The sequence below is a fragment of the Fusarium phalaenopsidis genome, assembly GCF_050370095.1.
Source record: "Fusarium phalaenopsidis strain FUZ10S chromosome Unknown contig_32296, whole genome shotgun sequence".
Classification (NCBI taxonomy): domain Eukaryota; kingdom Fungi; phylum Ascomycota; class Sordariomycetes; order Hypocreales; family Nectriaceae; genus Fusarium; species Fusarium phalaenopsidis.
Window position 1 is genome coordinate 2,495,914 of NW_028145408.1, and position 12,817 is coordinate 2,508,730.

Sequence of the window (12,817 nt, forward strand, 5' to 3'; positions counted from 1 at the left end):
TGCGATCGTCTCGACTCTATGAGCCATTGGTTGTAAAAGTCTCTGGCTCTGCTGTGCTCATGGGCCAGAAATGCCTTGTCGAGATTCTCTTCCTCCTTTCTCTGGCGTTTTTGGAAATACTTCATGCTGGCCTTGTGGAACGGCCTCTTCAAAAATGAAGACGACACGCTCCTCTCCAAGTGGCGTAGTCTTCTTTTTCTGTGTTTTCCGATCCGCTGACAGATGGAATAGCCTTCGTCTGATAGGCAGAATTCGCAGAATTCTCTCAGGACAGGCGAGTTTTTAAGAGTATTGATACGAATAGGACTGAAAGGCGTAGCGAGTGTTCTTTGTGGAGTGCACGTATGTCCACACCTGTGTCGTAGGGGGATGCAATTGCCCCATGGGCAACACCGTCTTGGCTGCGTCTCTGCTGGCTGTGTCTCCCCCGACTGCGTCCCTCCATGCTTTAGAGCTTGCATGTAGCGGTTGAGGCATCTGTGACCAAATGTGTGGCCACAGGGGAGGTAGGCCTTGACCTCCATACCCTCGCCAAAGTCCTCAGCCTCTGTGGCCGGAGGAACCTTGATGTACAGTTTCCCGCAGAAAGCACAGCCATCGGGCCCAACCGCTGGAAAGCGCAACTTTGGCGATCGGTTGTCCGGCTTGGCTTGTTCTGATGGAGGCCGTCTACCCTCAGATCGATGTTCGCCTTGTCTTGGTGAGGGCTGTATTTCCTCAGGCCTGGGCTCGCCTCTTTCTGGTGTAGACTGGCAGTGCTGAGATCGGGGCTTCGCTCGTTCTTCGCCAATGGATGGCAAGTCACTTGGAGGTATCGGGGATCCCAAGGTGGGACGCTCGGTGACGAGGCGGATACGTGGATCGACGGGAGGGTTCTCAGAAGAAGGCTACTCTTCTAGAATCTCATCTGTTGAAAGTTCTTCTGCTGGGGGCTCTTCTGCTGGAATTGCATCTTCTGGCTGTTCGTCTGGCGGTTCATTGTCTTTAACCACATCGAGCTGTGAACGTAGTACGACGGGGGTGATTTCGCCTGTGTGGGTAGACTGCACTTCCTCCAGATCTGAAGGCGTTGGGGATGTCCCCGTCTCAGATTCGCCGATGTTGACCATTTGGTTAAAGAATTCAGCCTGCGAGACGGCAGGTTCTAAGTTTGCTTCCACAGCCATGGTTTTCTTGCGAGAAAAGAGTTTCATCATGACGGAGGGTCGTCGTTCCTCGTCAGCGACCTGCGGACCTGCCCTGTCAGGTTGCTTGCTGCAGGTGCAGCCCATGATGACCTCGACAGTGACGAAGTGACGCAAACAAAGACAGCAAAAGACTCCAATTAATAAATGTTGGTAGTATATCCTTTTATGAATCCTGCTCTTGATAAGTCTTGCCATCATTAAGAGGCCACAGCCCCAGCCCTGCAGATGCCCGCATCTTCTTCTCTATCTGTCTACATACTCTAAGCTTTCTCCCCATTAACCTTCTGCGCCCACTTCGGCACAATCTTTTCCTCTGGAAACCTCTTTGCAAACATGCCGAGCGCCTTGATGGTGAAGCTAAACTTGTAATTGGGGTACGAGATCATGCACGACTTGTTAAACACACCCTCGATCGCCTCCTGTAGCCACTCCCCGTTGGGCTGCTGCCGGTCCATGATGAACTGGATTCCCTTCTTCAGGGGCTCCACGTCGGGGTATTCTGCCTCGAAGAGGCCGATCAGGGCCCATGCGGTTTGTACGACAAGGGAACCTGAGGGGTGCTCATGGTATTCCATGGTTTCACAGGCCTGCGTGTGTTAGTATATACGTCCAACTGACTAAGGGGGGGGTTTTACCTTGTAGCTTTCTGACCATCCGCCGTCGGCTCTCTGCTTGGAGAGGAGAAAATCACATCCACGCTTTGCGTTGATCCCTGTGGCATATGTTTGTCCAACATGTGCCATGCTTTCAAGCGCAAACATGGAGGCGTAGGTGAAGCAGATGCCCCAACTTCCATACCAGCTGCCGTCGGGTCGCTGGTTGGTCTTGATCCACTCGGTTGCCTCTCGGATGACCTTGTTGATCTCATCAGTTCGGTAATCAGGCCAGTGCTCCTGGAACAGCGACAGGGCTGTCACGCAGGCTGTCGTGCACTCGGGGTAGTCGTATTCGATCATGATTCTACCAAACACCTCGGCGGCGTTGAGCATCTCCATCCACTCCCCTCCTCTGCGCCTCTCGTATGACGACATGGCGCCCGTGTCTTGGTTCTGATACAGCAGCAGGGTGTCCACAGCGTCAAAGATGCGCTGGTCTTCAAGGACCTGGGGGAAGCCCTCTGTCTTTTGGAGCAGAATGATGGCCTTGAGAGCTTCCGAGATACAGTCGCTAACACCGTAGCCTTGGTCTCTGTTGCTAAATGGCCAGCCACCCTTGCGAGGCTGTCGGTAGCATATGTCTTGATCCACGCAGTTCTCCCGAATCTGCTGGCGCTCTAGATAATGAAGCGATTTCAGCAACATGGGCCTCCACCTCTCGTCATTATGAAGACCAGCTTCAAAGATGGCCTGGATCGTAAAGGCCGTATCCCAACATTGCACACCGTTGGTGCCGTTGGCGAGCATTCCTTCGTCCTTGACCCACAAGAACTCCTCGAGGCGCTCGACATGCCTCTTCACACTATACGCACCGGGACCGTCGCGGACGTAGCACATGACGGTATTCATGGCTGCGTTGACGGGAGCCAGGTCGGCATAATCCGTATTAGCATCCTCCATGTCAACCTGCTTGCTGACCCAAGCTTCCGCCTTGTCTTTGATGTAGTTGGGTCGGAGATATGGTTGCCAGATGTTGGCCAAGAACCAGTTGGCTGTGTTGAGCAGCCATGACTTTGGGTGGTAGTTGTCGACGACAGTGATACTGTTTCGGTGCTTGGCCCAGTTGATGCTGGCATAATTCTCAGGGAACAGCTCCTGCTTCAACCCTCGAATCACATCGGTCTCTTCACAGCTCCACCTCCTGGAGTAGAGGTAACCCATGGGCAGGAACACCATGCGGATATGAATCCACCACCGCCATGGGGCAAACGGCACCCAGTCGGGGAGAAGCCAAAGCTCGGGAGGCACAGGGTTGACAATGTCCCAGTCCACCACGCCCAACACGGCGAGCCAGAACTTAGCCCAGTGCGGCGCATACAGGGCGCCTCCCAACTTGTGAAGCGTGCCCCTTGCCTTCACCATCATGGGGTCCTCAGGGTCCACGCCAATCAGTCGAAGAACCGTATAGTTCAGCGCTGTGCCAAACACGGTGCTTTCGCCCTCAATATGTAAACCCCAGCCACCATCCTCTGGGTGTGCTCGTGCCGACAGGTAGTTCTTGATCTCGGTCGCATGCGCAGAGGGAATCGGCGTCTTGGTCACGTACCAAGCGATGACGATGCCGGGGAGGAGGAACATGGGACCGCCATACTCGCAACCCCAGTGACCGCTGGGAAGCTGAAGCTTTTCAAAGAACTCGAGGCCATTCGTCGCGGCGGCCAATGGGCTATCGGGCTTTGGCAACTCGGGGAGATCCTGCAGGAGGTCAGCATCAGCATCGACAGGGGAACCAAGCTAGATCAAACTCAGGGGCGCACGTACCAGAGGTAGATTCAAGTACCACTTCTCAGCATAGCTCTGCGGCCATTCCTTTGCGGCTTCATCGTCGGCCAGGTAGTGCCAGGTGTGGTTGCTGTCGTCGTCCTTGATCCTCCATCTCGTCTTGTCGGTCTTGGCCTCGATGCGCGGCTGCTTGGGGAATGCCTGGCCCTGTTTCACTTCCGGCTCCGAGTCGGCGGCGCGCTTACGCGACTTGACCTTGACGGCCGTGACGTCACTTCCAGTCACAATTGCCATCTTGAGGAGTGACAGGTGCGATCTCGAGGTCTGGCGATGCTCTCGAGAAGCAATTGAAGAGGCGGTGGAGGAGCATTAAATGAATTGGCCGGAGCATGTGCTTTTTTCTCCTGTCGCTTTCAAGACGGAACCGGAGTCGCTGCAAACGTGCGCCCGCGGGACCCGGGTCCGGTACCTGCCGAGGACCCCAGATTTTAGCGGTCAAGGCCCTGAAGCAGCTGCTGTTGAGCGCTAATTGCCCCCACCGACTTCTAAACGGCGTTTACTAGACCGCTGCACGTGGAAGTGAAACATCGCGTCTTTCATCTTGAAATTGCGGCTCTGCTCTTAACATTGTGAACGGCTTCATCACCGTGGACTTCTTGCTATGAGCGCAGTGTCAAGCGACAATGGACTTTTCAAGGCTCACCGCTCATCAGTCTGCTACACCACAACTAACACACCACGTCCAGGCCGATGAGGCCCAACGACTGACAACAGCAGCAAACGATCACGACAATGCCGATACGAATACGATAGCGGGCGGACCTAACGTCGGGATTGTTGTGGCCCGCATCGAAAACATCCTTTCGCAAATCATTGACTCCGTCTCCGCCTGCCAAGAGCTGTCAATCGCTTTCACGCCGCGGAGGCCGGCACGGAGCCGTGGTCAGCCTGACGAGGTCCGCTTCCCCGGCCGAAATCAGCAAGAGGCCGTCAAGTTTGGTAGGATGGCTTGCTATTTGTGACACTTTTGCTGAGACACCGTAGCACGCATCCTTCTTATTCTTCAGTTGTCACATGACGCTCTTGTGTCCGGGACAATTCTGACGAAGCGGTTAGTGGAACTTTCGTGCCGTCATAGTGGTGGACTAATAGCCTTTCTTAAGACACATCTTTTACCAACATCAAGACCTGTTCGAGAGGCAGACTCAAGTTGATGACCTTGTGGATGACATTGCCTTCACCCTAGGCATTGGCCGCGCTGATTTAAACATTGTTCGTCCTGAAACATGGACACTTGATGTCTGATACTGACCCCAGCAGGTGGCAGCTTCGAAGGGTGTCTTGGCTGGTCCATTGACCCTTCACCTTACCGATGGCACATCTTTAGATCCTTGTTCTGGCGACCTGGTAAGCATTGATTTGGTTTCAGTCATTGCTTAGTCCTTGACTGGTCTAGGGAGTTGCCATCCCGGCCATCCAGTCAGTCTCTGCAGTCCACCTCCACCATGTCAAGTGGTTTCTAGTCGTGGAAAAGGATGTAAGTGATACAAGGCCTGATTGGCGGCAAGACTAATAATTCAGGCCATCTTCCGATCATTGTGCTCATCTCAATTCTGGAGAGACTCATTGTTTGGCCCTGGTGTGCTCGTCACTGTAAGGCTTGCTTGTTCTCGCCCGTCAAGCCGTCAGCTCATGCATAATAGGCTAAAGGATACCCCGATCTGACCACTCGTTCATTCTTGAACTATATCAGTACGCGCCATCCTCAATTGCCAATCTTGGCATTAGTCGACTACGACCCCGACGGTGTCCGGATTTTGAGATGCTACCGCCACGGATCCGATAGACTGAGCCACGAAGCTGACCTCGACACGCAAGCGATTCGATGGCTGGGTATCAAATCCGACCAGTTGATTCAAGAGTGTGCCGACGCAAATTCTCTGGACCCGCGTCTTTTCTACCAGAGCAGCCAGTCTTCACAAGTGTCCATCACATCTACCGCGTGCCGCGAGCCCATATCGTATATGGGTCTGAGGGAGCGAGGGGTGGCAGTTTCGGCTCTCAAGAAGCTAGGAAGCTTTTCGTCGAGTGACACTGAAACACTCGAGATGAGGCGAGAGCTTCAGGTCATGATCGCCCTTGGAGTCAAGGCTGAGATCGAGTGGCTTGATGAGTCTGGGGATCTATGTCAATGGCTGGACAACGAGATAGGCACTGCTCTGTCTTTGAGCCCTACCCTCTGATAATGGCACTCGGAGTATCACGAGACCAGGATCTAGACATCACTGGAGCTATGAGACATTCACTTGGACGGGCATACTGGGTTAAGCGATCATCTGAAGCATTCTTCATTCATATAACATCATTATCATCAACTATCATCAACTTTCATCAACCTCTTCGCCTCAAGCATTCACCGGCGTAATCTTTGCAACTTCCTTCAGGTTCCTGCTGCTGAAGCCAACGCTCAGGGTGAACTCTCCGCTGGGAATAAGCCACTCCTGCGAAATGATATCCCAGTAGCTGAGATCCCGACGCATCAACTCGAATCCGACAGTCTGGCTCTGGCCAGGTGCAAGCCAGACTTTTTCGAAGCCTCTCAGCTGCTTAGGAGGAGTACCCTCGGGGGTGCTCTCGGGGAAGGTGACGTAGAGCTGGGGAATTGTTGCGCCGTTCAGGCTACCAGTGTTGGTCACGGCGACGGAAACGTTGTACACGCCCTCCCAGAGAGCTGGGTTTCCACCGGGCTGGACGGGCTGGGCCTCGGGCTTGGAGGTGATGCCGTCAACCAGAGGCTCTGCCTGGATGTTGGACAGCTCAAATGTTGAGTACGACAATCCAAAGCCGAACTCGTAGCGAACAGAGATGTTATTCGCGTCGAAGTAACGGTAATCAATCTCGAGCTTCTCATCGAACCAAGACTGCCAGTCATATTGGCCAGACGTGTTCACACCGGTGGTGGGCGGGGCGTTGTAGTCACTGCCATTGTAGGCAATCGTGTAAGGAAGTCTGCCAGAGGGGTTGACGTCTCCGTACAGCACATCGACGATCGAGTTGCCGGATTCCTGTCCTGGGTAGTGAGCCGCCAGGATAGCAGTGACGTTGGGGTGATCAGCCCAGGGAAGGGTGTTGATGCCCGAGGAATGGGTCACGACGATGGTGTTGTTGCACGACTTGGCGACGGACTCGACGACCTCGTTGCCCTGCCAGTCAGAGTCGAGATGCTCGCGGTCAACACCCTCCTCGGCCCAGGTCTTGAGGAAGACGAGGCAAACTTCAGGTGGCGTCGGGATCCAGAGGTCAGTAACGTTTGAGTTGACGATCAGAGTGTTATTCAGCCACTGCTGGACAATGGAACCGTCGTTCTTGGCACGAACATTGATAGCAGCAAGAGGAGTGACGAGGTATGTGAGTCGGCCAGTTCCTGAACCTCCACCGGCGACGAGGGTTCCGTACTCAAAGTTCTTTTGGTTGAGGAAACCCTGCGTGTCTTCGCCTGCGTCGTTGCCAAATACAGCAATGGACTTGGGAGCCTTGAGAGGCAGGACGTTCTTCTCATTCTTAAGGAGGACAGTGGCCTCGGCTCCGTGTCGGCGGATGATCTCGCCGTGGTTTCCACGGACGTCACGGCTGCGCTCGCCGGTGAGGTTGTACTCACGGACCCAAGTGGATCGGGGAGAGAAGGTGTTGAGGTCGGCTGAGGATGGGTCAATGGTAGGGAAGTCTTGGTCTTGTCCAAGCCAGAAGTAGGGGGTCATGATGCGAAGAATCATATCATCAACACGCGCAACGTCGAGGGTTCCGTTGTTGACGGCGAGAGTGACGTTTCCACCAAACATTGAGCCCTTTCTGCGATCGCCAAAGCCAATACTGCCGGGCATGTCCATGTCAAGACCACTCTCGATGGAAGCGACACCAGCATGCGTGGCACCCCAGTCGGACATGACATAACCCTGGAAGCCGAGCTCCTCCTTCAGGATGCCGTTGAGGGTCTTTGAGTTTTGGCATCCGTAGGTGCCGTTGATACGATTGTACGAGCACATGAAGCTGGCGGCCTTAGCATGGACGGCGTTGGCAAAGGGCCAGAGGTAGATCTCATGAAGGGTTCTGTCGTCAATGTTGGCAGAGACGGCGTCCTGAAGCACGTCGGTGACGGTGCCGTTGGGGTCCTTTGTGGGGTTTCGCATCGTCTCCTGCTCGTTGCCGATGAAGTGCTTTGCGGTGGCTTGCACGCCAGCGTCTTGGTGGCCTTGGATGGTCTTCTCCATGGCGACACCGGTCAGGTAGGGGTCTGGGGAGAAGCCTTCCCAGTTTCGTCCCGAGTATGCGGAACGTCCGAGGGGCCCGGCGACAGGTGAGAGGGCAACATGAGCACCCTTGGCCTTGAACTCCTTGCCCATGGCAAAACCACGCTCATACAAGATGGCCCTGTCCCAGGTAGAGGCTGCCGAGACACCGGCCGAGAAGACGCTGGCATAGTCGACTGTTCGGATAGCCAGAGGGCCATCCTGGAGACAGAGACCGTTGAAGCCGAGACGGGGAATGGCCACGATGTTTCCGACGCAAGGGCCGGGCTGTCCCGTGACGAGATCCGACTTTTCCTCGAGGGTCAACTCGGACAAGAACTGTTGGGCTTTGACAAAGGCAGTTTCCCAGCCGATGCCGGACACATTTGCTGGATGCGTGTTAGTCGAGTATTGTACCTTGAGAAGATGAACTCACGAGCCGGGACGGAGGGCGAGTGCCCGTATTGTCCAAGGATCACAGTGTCCTTGGGTTGGATATAACTGAAGGCGTCTTCTTCACGATCACGACCGTCATACTGTTGAGCATTGGCGGCCGAGGCCAGAAGGCCTGTCAACAACAGAGAACAAAGGCTAGCCATTGTATTTAAGTGAGGAGGCAATGGCGATCTGCGGTGCTGTTGTTCCTTCTCCCAATCTCGAGATCCTCAACCACCTTATATACAACAACTCGACGGTTCATCGTCTCCCGACTTCACGAGCCGACACCAACTGATTCCACTCTCCATGCCATTTTCGATTCTCGTGATGGCTGCCCGAGTTCGGTCCTTTCATTTTCTTCAAGTTAGCTCGACCTACACAAAGCCCACATTCCGCATGTCCGTCCTCGTGAGCTGCGGGGGGAGAGAGAAAAAATGATGCGGAGTAATGAACGGGTGGGCTCATTTGCATGATGGCATTCCCACTTTCGAGGTGATCGTCGGGGATATTAGCCAGACTTTCTCAGACGTTTATCCGAAGTTTCCTCGTCGTGTGGTTCTATCGTGTATAGTTTCCTGAGGGCGGATGACTCGCGAGGTTTTCATTTGGTGGTATGACGCCGTTGCAGGGACGGACCGTTGGGTCGAGTGATATCATGACAAACCGGGGAAGCAGATCACGGCTCCACCCGTGGGAAATACGGCCGCCATAGAACCGAGAAACCGGGCTTGCTCTCTGGGGGTGGATGAGGTATTCCGCATTCTCGTGATCTCCTGGTTGCACCCAAGTGCCGAGTGGATCTGGGGAGAGGCCGGGGGTGTTAGCTCAGTCCGGGAACTTCTCCGCACTTGTATTCGGCCCTGTTATGGGCTTCCAGTTTGTGGAGAGAGGGCTGGGGGGATTTATGCTTGCTAGTTAACCCTGTTTGGGGAACCTGTGCGCCGATTTTCCGGAGGTTACTGTGGGATGATATTGACTGATGTGGTGATTCCGCTGGTGTGGTTGACCTCGGCAGTTTTAACTGGCGGTGACGATTTGTAATGCGACAACGGCTCGAGTTGTGCATCTCTCTAACCGTCAAGCTTTTTTTCTCCCTCTCTCGTCGGTTTAGATATCCTCATCTTGTTCATCGTCATGATTGAAGGGGCCGAGCCCGGTGAAAGTGGATTGCAAGGATCGTTCGTGGGAGCTTCGAGACAGTCTCTCGTTCGTCTAGCCTAATCAACTTCGGAGCCATCGGTATTTTGATTGAGGGGTTAGTTGAACTTTTGTATCGCTAGTATCAATGGAGGGATGCTCATCCTCCCTTCCAATATCCCTGACCTGCTGTTTACACGGCCATAACTCCGTCGTCATGCCAAAGGGAGCCATTCTATCGGTCTTCCAAAGATAATCAAGCCTAACCTTCTCCTGCTTCGGCAGGGCTGTTATCGACCGAAGTTGCTTGCACGTAGCAACGCCCTCAGACAGAGCCATGCCCAGCCTCCTCTTCACTCACTGCGTTGAGTTGCAATCAATGGCAAGAATGGTCAACGCCGAGCCCTGATGAATCGATCCGATCTTTTCGGACTCGGCTGCTGTCGTCTTAATTCGCTCGAACCTATCAATACTGGCAAGTGTCAATACTTGCGTTCTTTGTTATTGTGGTTGATGGCTTCTTCTGGAAGCGTCGCCAAGTTCACAAGAGTCTGTGGAGCCAAAAACACCCATATTGATACAGATTCGTTTTTTCCAATGATAGTGATTAATACAGATGAAAATAGGCAAAAACTGCTGGATGCGATGAGCACTCACAATTTCTTGGCAGTCTTATAATATTGGTACACAAGGCATCGTATGGTATGCCAAGCCACCTAGTGGCTTAGATAGAATCTCGGAAGTTGGCAGGCAAGCTGGCGATTTCGTTAAAGGAACAAAGGCAGGTAAAATCCCCTTGGTGAGACGTTATAATTCCTCGCCTCCCCAGCAGTGACTGACATCTTATGGATCTTTAACAACCGTACGTGGGTCGAGGAAGAAGCAAGATACACCTAAGGATAGAGACATATCCACCATGACTTATTTTTTCCTAAGAGTAGAATAAAGTTAGATTAAAATGGCATTTTAAAAGACTAATATTTATATAAACTTAAAAATAAGTTTAGGATAAGTTAATCTTTTTTATTATTTTAATTTTCTATTTATGTCTTAACCTATATCATCTAGTTGATAAACCAACGCACGCGTAATAATTAGCTACATCTCACCATCGGGCTTTATCGGACTATCTAGGCTAACTGCCATCGAAGCCTGCATGTTTTATACCTAATGAACAGAGGCTGAGAGCGATTCAAGCAGTCGGTTCAGACCCTGGCCGGGAAAAGCAGCATCTCAACGAGAAGAGCGACTGCTCCTCCGATGACAAACTCAGTCAATCGTTCTCCCTGACGAGCCGCAACGGCTCATCTAAAATCATTCGCTGATGTGGCTTTTCTGGTACGTGTTTTTGTGACCGAAAAACTGCCGTCGTTAGGTACTTTGCCCAGTATATCGGCTAAAAAGCATCCCTTACACTCTGCTTCTTGTTTAGTCGTCCGAGGGTAATTGCCAGTCTGTCCATATGAGCTATCTAGATTGCCAAGTTCCGTATGGAGCCACTGGTAGAGTGAAACAGTGTTGGTCATGTCCTTTGGACCCTCCACAGGAAGGATGCGCTATCCACCGCAGTAGCCCACTGTTGGTCCCAGTCACAATCGACGTTGCCTGGTGACTTTTCCCTAAACTAACCTCCTCCCTTTATTGTCCCTCATCACGCCTTCGATCGCTCAAGCAAGCACCTCCAACTCCCGCCATCACACACTCGCCATTCATCATGACGAAAGCCAGCAGCCCGCCTCCTGCTCCATCTCTCAGCCTTCCCAACGAGTTGGTCGGCTCTATATGCCATCTGCTGCCAAATAGTACCATAAAGAATCTTCGCCTCACCTGCCGCTTTTTTGCCGACAAAGCTCAGTTGCGTCTGCGCCGTGTCTTCATTTCCCCTAATCTGGACAACTTCGGTGCTCTCCGCGGCATTGCGGACCACGACACATTTCGACGAGGTATAGAGGAGATCATCTGGGATGATGCCACTTTGAAACCCATCCAAAGAGATGAAAGGTGGAACAGTTGCGGTTGGGACCCGGACGCTGAAGATTCTGACGAAGAAGAAGAACCTGTGTCTCAGTGGTTCGTCCGACTTTGCAAAACCAGCATTGCCCATCTCAAACAACGCATGGCGTACCAAAATCGACCCGACACTGTTGCAAGACAGGAAGAGCTAGATAATGCCATGTCTTTCCAGGAATCACTTAAGCACTACCGAGTCCTCATGCAACGACAACAGGACATATTGCAGATACGTGCCGACGAGGATGCCTCCCGGTATACTCTGCAGCGTTTCCCTCGTCTAAAAAGGGTCACCGTCACACCAGGGGCCCATAGCTTTCTATTTAAGCCTCTATATAAGACACCCATGATTCGAAACTTACCTTATGGGTTTCTCTATCCCATCCCGCGAGGCTGGCAAGTCCCGCGTGATGGCATCAATTGAGATTCAGCGACGCCCTGGGATGGTGATGGCGCTAGTGAGGAGGCAAAGAATTAATGGCGTGGGTTTCGCATTGTCACGCGTATCCTAGCCGAAGAGCAACACCACTATGTCTCAGAGTTAGTCTTTGATAACCATAAGATCATAACCGGGATTAACTACTTTGCTTTTTATCCACTAAGTGAGGAGTATTATAACTTCTGCACCATCCTTAAGCGCCCTAGGTTCCGCCGTATTGAGGTTTCCTTACTTATAGGATACCTGATGGATAAGGAGGCTAATAGTTAGGATATATATCGCAACCGAGATTTATATAAGGCCCTCGCCGGGGCACCCGATTTGGAGCATGTTGGCCTGCAATCTGACTATGAGGAGCATGGCCCCCATCAAGGAGGAAGCATGGACGAGTTCGTTTCGCTGTTCAGTGTGTTCCCCATCGACCATTAGACAAAGCTCAGGCATTTTGGGTTATCCCGCATGTAGATTGCCCAAGACGATCTTGTCTCGTTTCTCTTAAAGCTTCCGTCTACGCTGTAGTCAGTTGAGCTTAGCTTTCTCGCCTTTCTTGAATAGCAAGGCAACTACTGGGGCCTCTTGAGCGACATCCGTGATAAGCTTGGTTGGAGGAACCGGCCTGTCGATGCGAGAGTCAAGATCTGTGTGCTGATAACGTTTAATCAACACAACCGAGCCGGGCGATACATTCGTCTTGACAAGGAGGTGCAAGATTATATTTACGGATCTGGACCTCCACCCTTCGGGCCCAGCGGCTATATCAGTTGCGGTACAGGTGTGCAGGAAGATGAGCTTAATCCACACTGGAAACGACCTTATGAGGACGCTAGAGTATTAAGGAGTCTTGGGTACTGACGAGTGGTCTTGACGAGTGGCGCGGATGGGAGCGGTTGTTCCTTAGGCTAGTTATTATCCGTTGACCATTGAATTTTGAGAATACTAGAA

The 12,817-nt window shown here is 52.6% G+C and overlaps 3 protein-coding genes across 3 annotated transcripts; 1 reads left to right on the forward strand and 2 right to left on the reverse strand.

The window, feature by feature from the left end:
• Positions 1-1,447: 1,447 nt before the first annotated feature.
• Positions 1,448-3,859, reverse strand: LRP88_06360 (lanosterol synthase ERG7; the record flags this gene model as incomplete). The annotated part of the gene is made up of 3 exons (XM_083242899.1): positions 1,448-1,774; positions 1,823-3,538; positions 3,605-3,859. 3 exons carry the CDS (start codon positions 3,857-3,859, stop codon positions 1,448-1,450), a joined length of 2,298 nt encoding a protein of 765 aa, XP_083101835.1.
• A 389-nt stretch (positions 3,860-4,248) lies between these two features.
• On the forward strand, positions 4,249-5,808 carry LRP88_06361 (DNA topoisomerase (ATP-hydrolyzing); the record flags this gene model as incomplete). Its single annotated transcript, XM_083242900.1, has 5 exons — positions 4,249-4,564; positions 4,752-4,837; positions 4,886-4,972; positions 5,022-5,102; positions 5,269-5,808. 5 exons carry the CDS (start codon positions 4,249-4,251, stop codon positions 5,806-5,808), a joined length of 1,110 nt encoding a protein of 369 aa, XP_083101836.1.
• A 162-nt stretch (positions 5,809-5,970) lies between these two features.
• On the reverse strand, positions 5,971-8,450 carry LRP88_06362 (glycoside hydrolase superfamily; the record flags this gene model as incomplete). The annotated part of the gene is made up of 2 exons (XM_083242901.1): positions 5,971-8,240; positions 8,288-8,450. 2 exons carry the CDS (start codon positions 8,448-8,450, stop codon positions 5,971-5,973), a joined length of 2,433 nt encoding a protein of 810 aa, XP_083101837.1.
• Between the last annotated feature and the right edge of the window lie 4,367 nt (positions 8,451-12,817).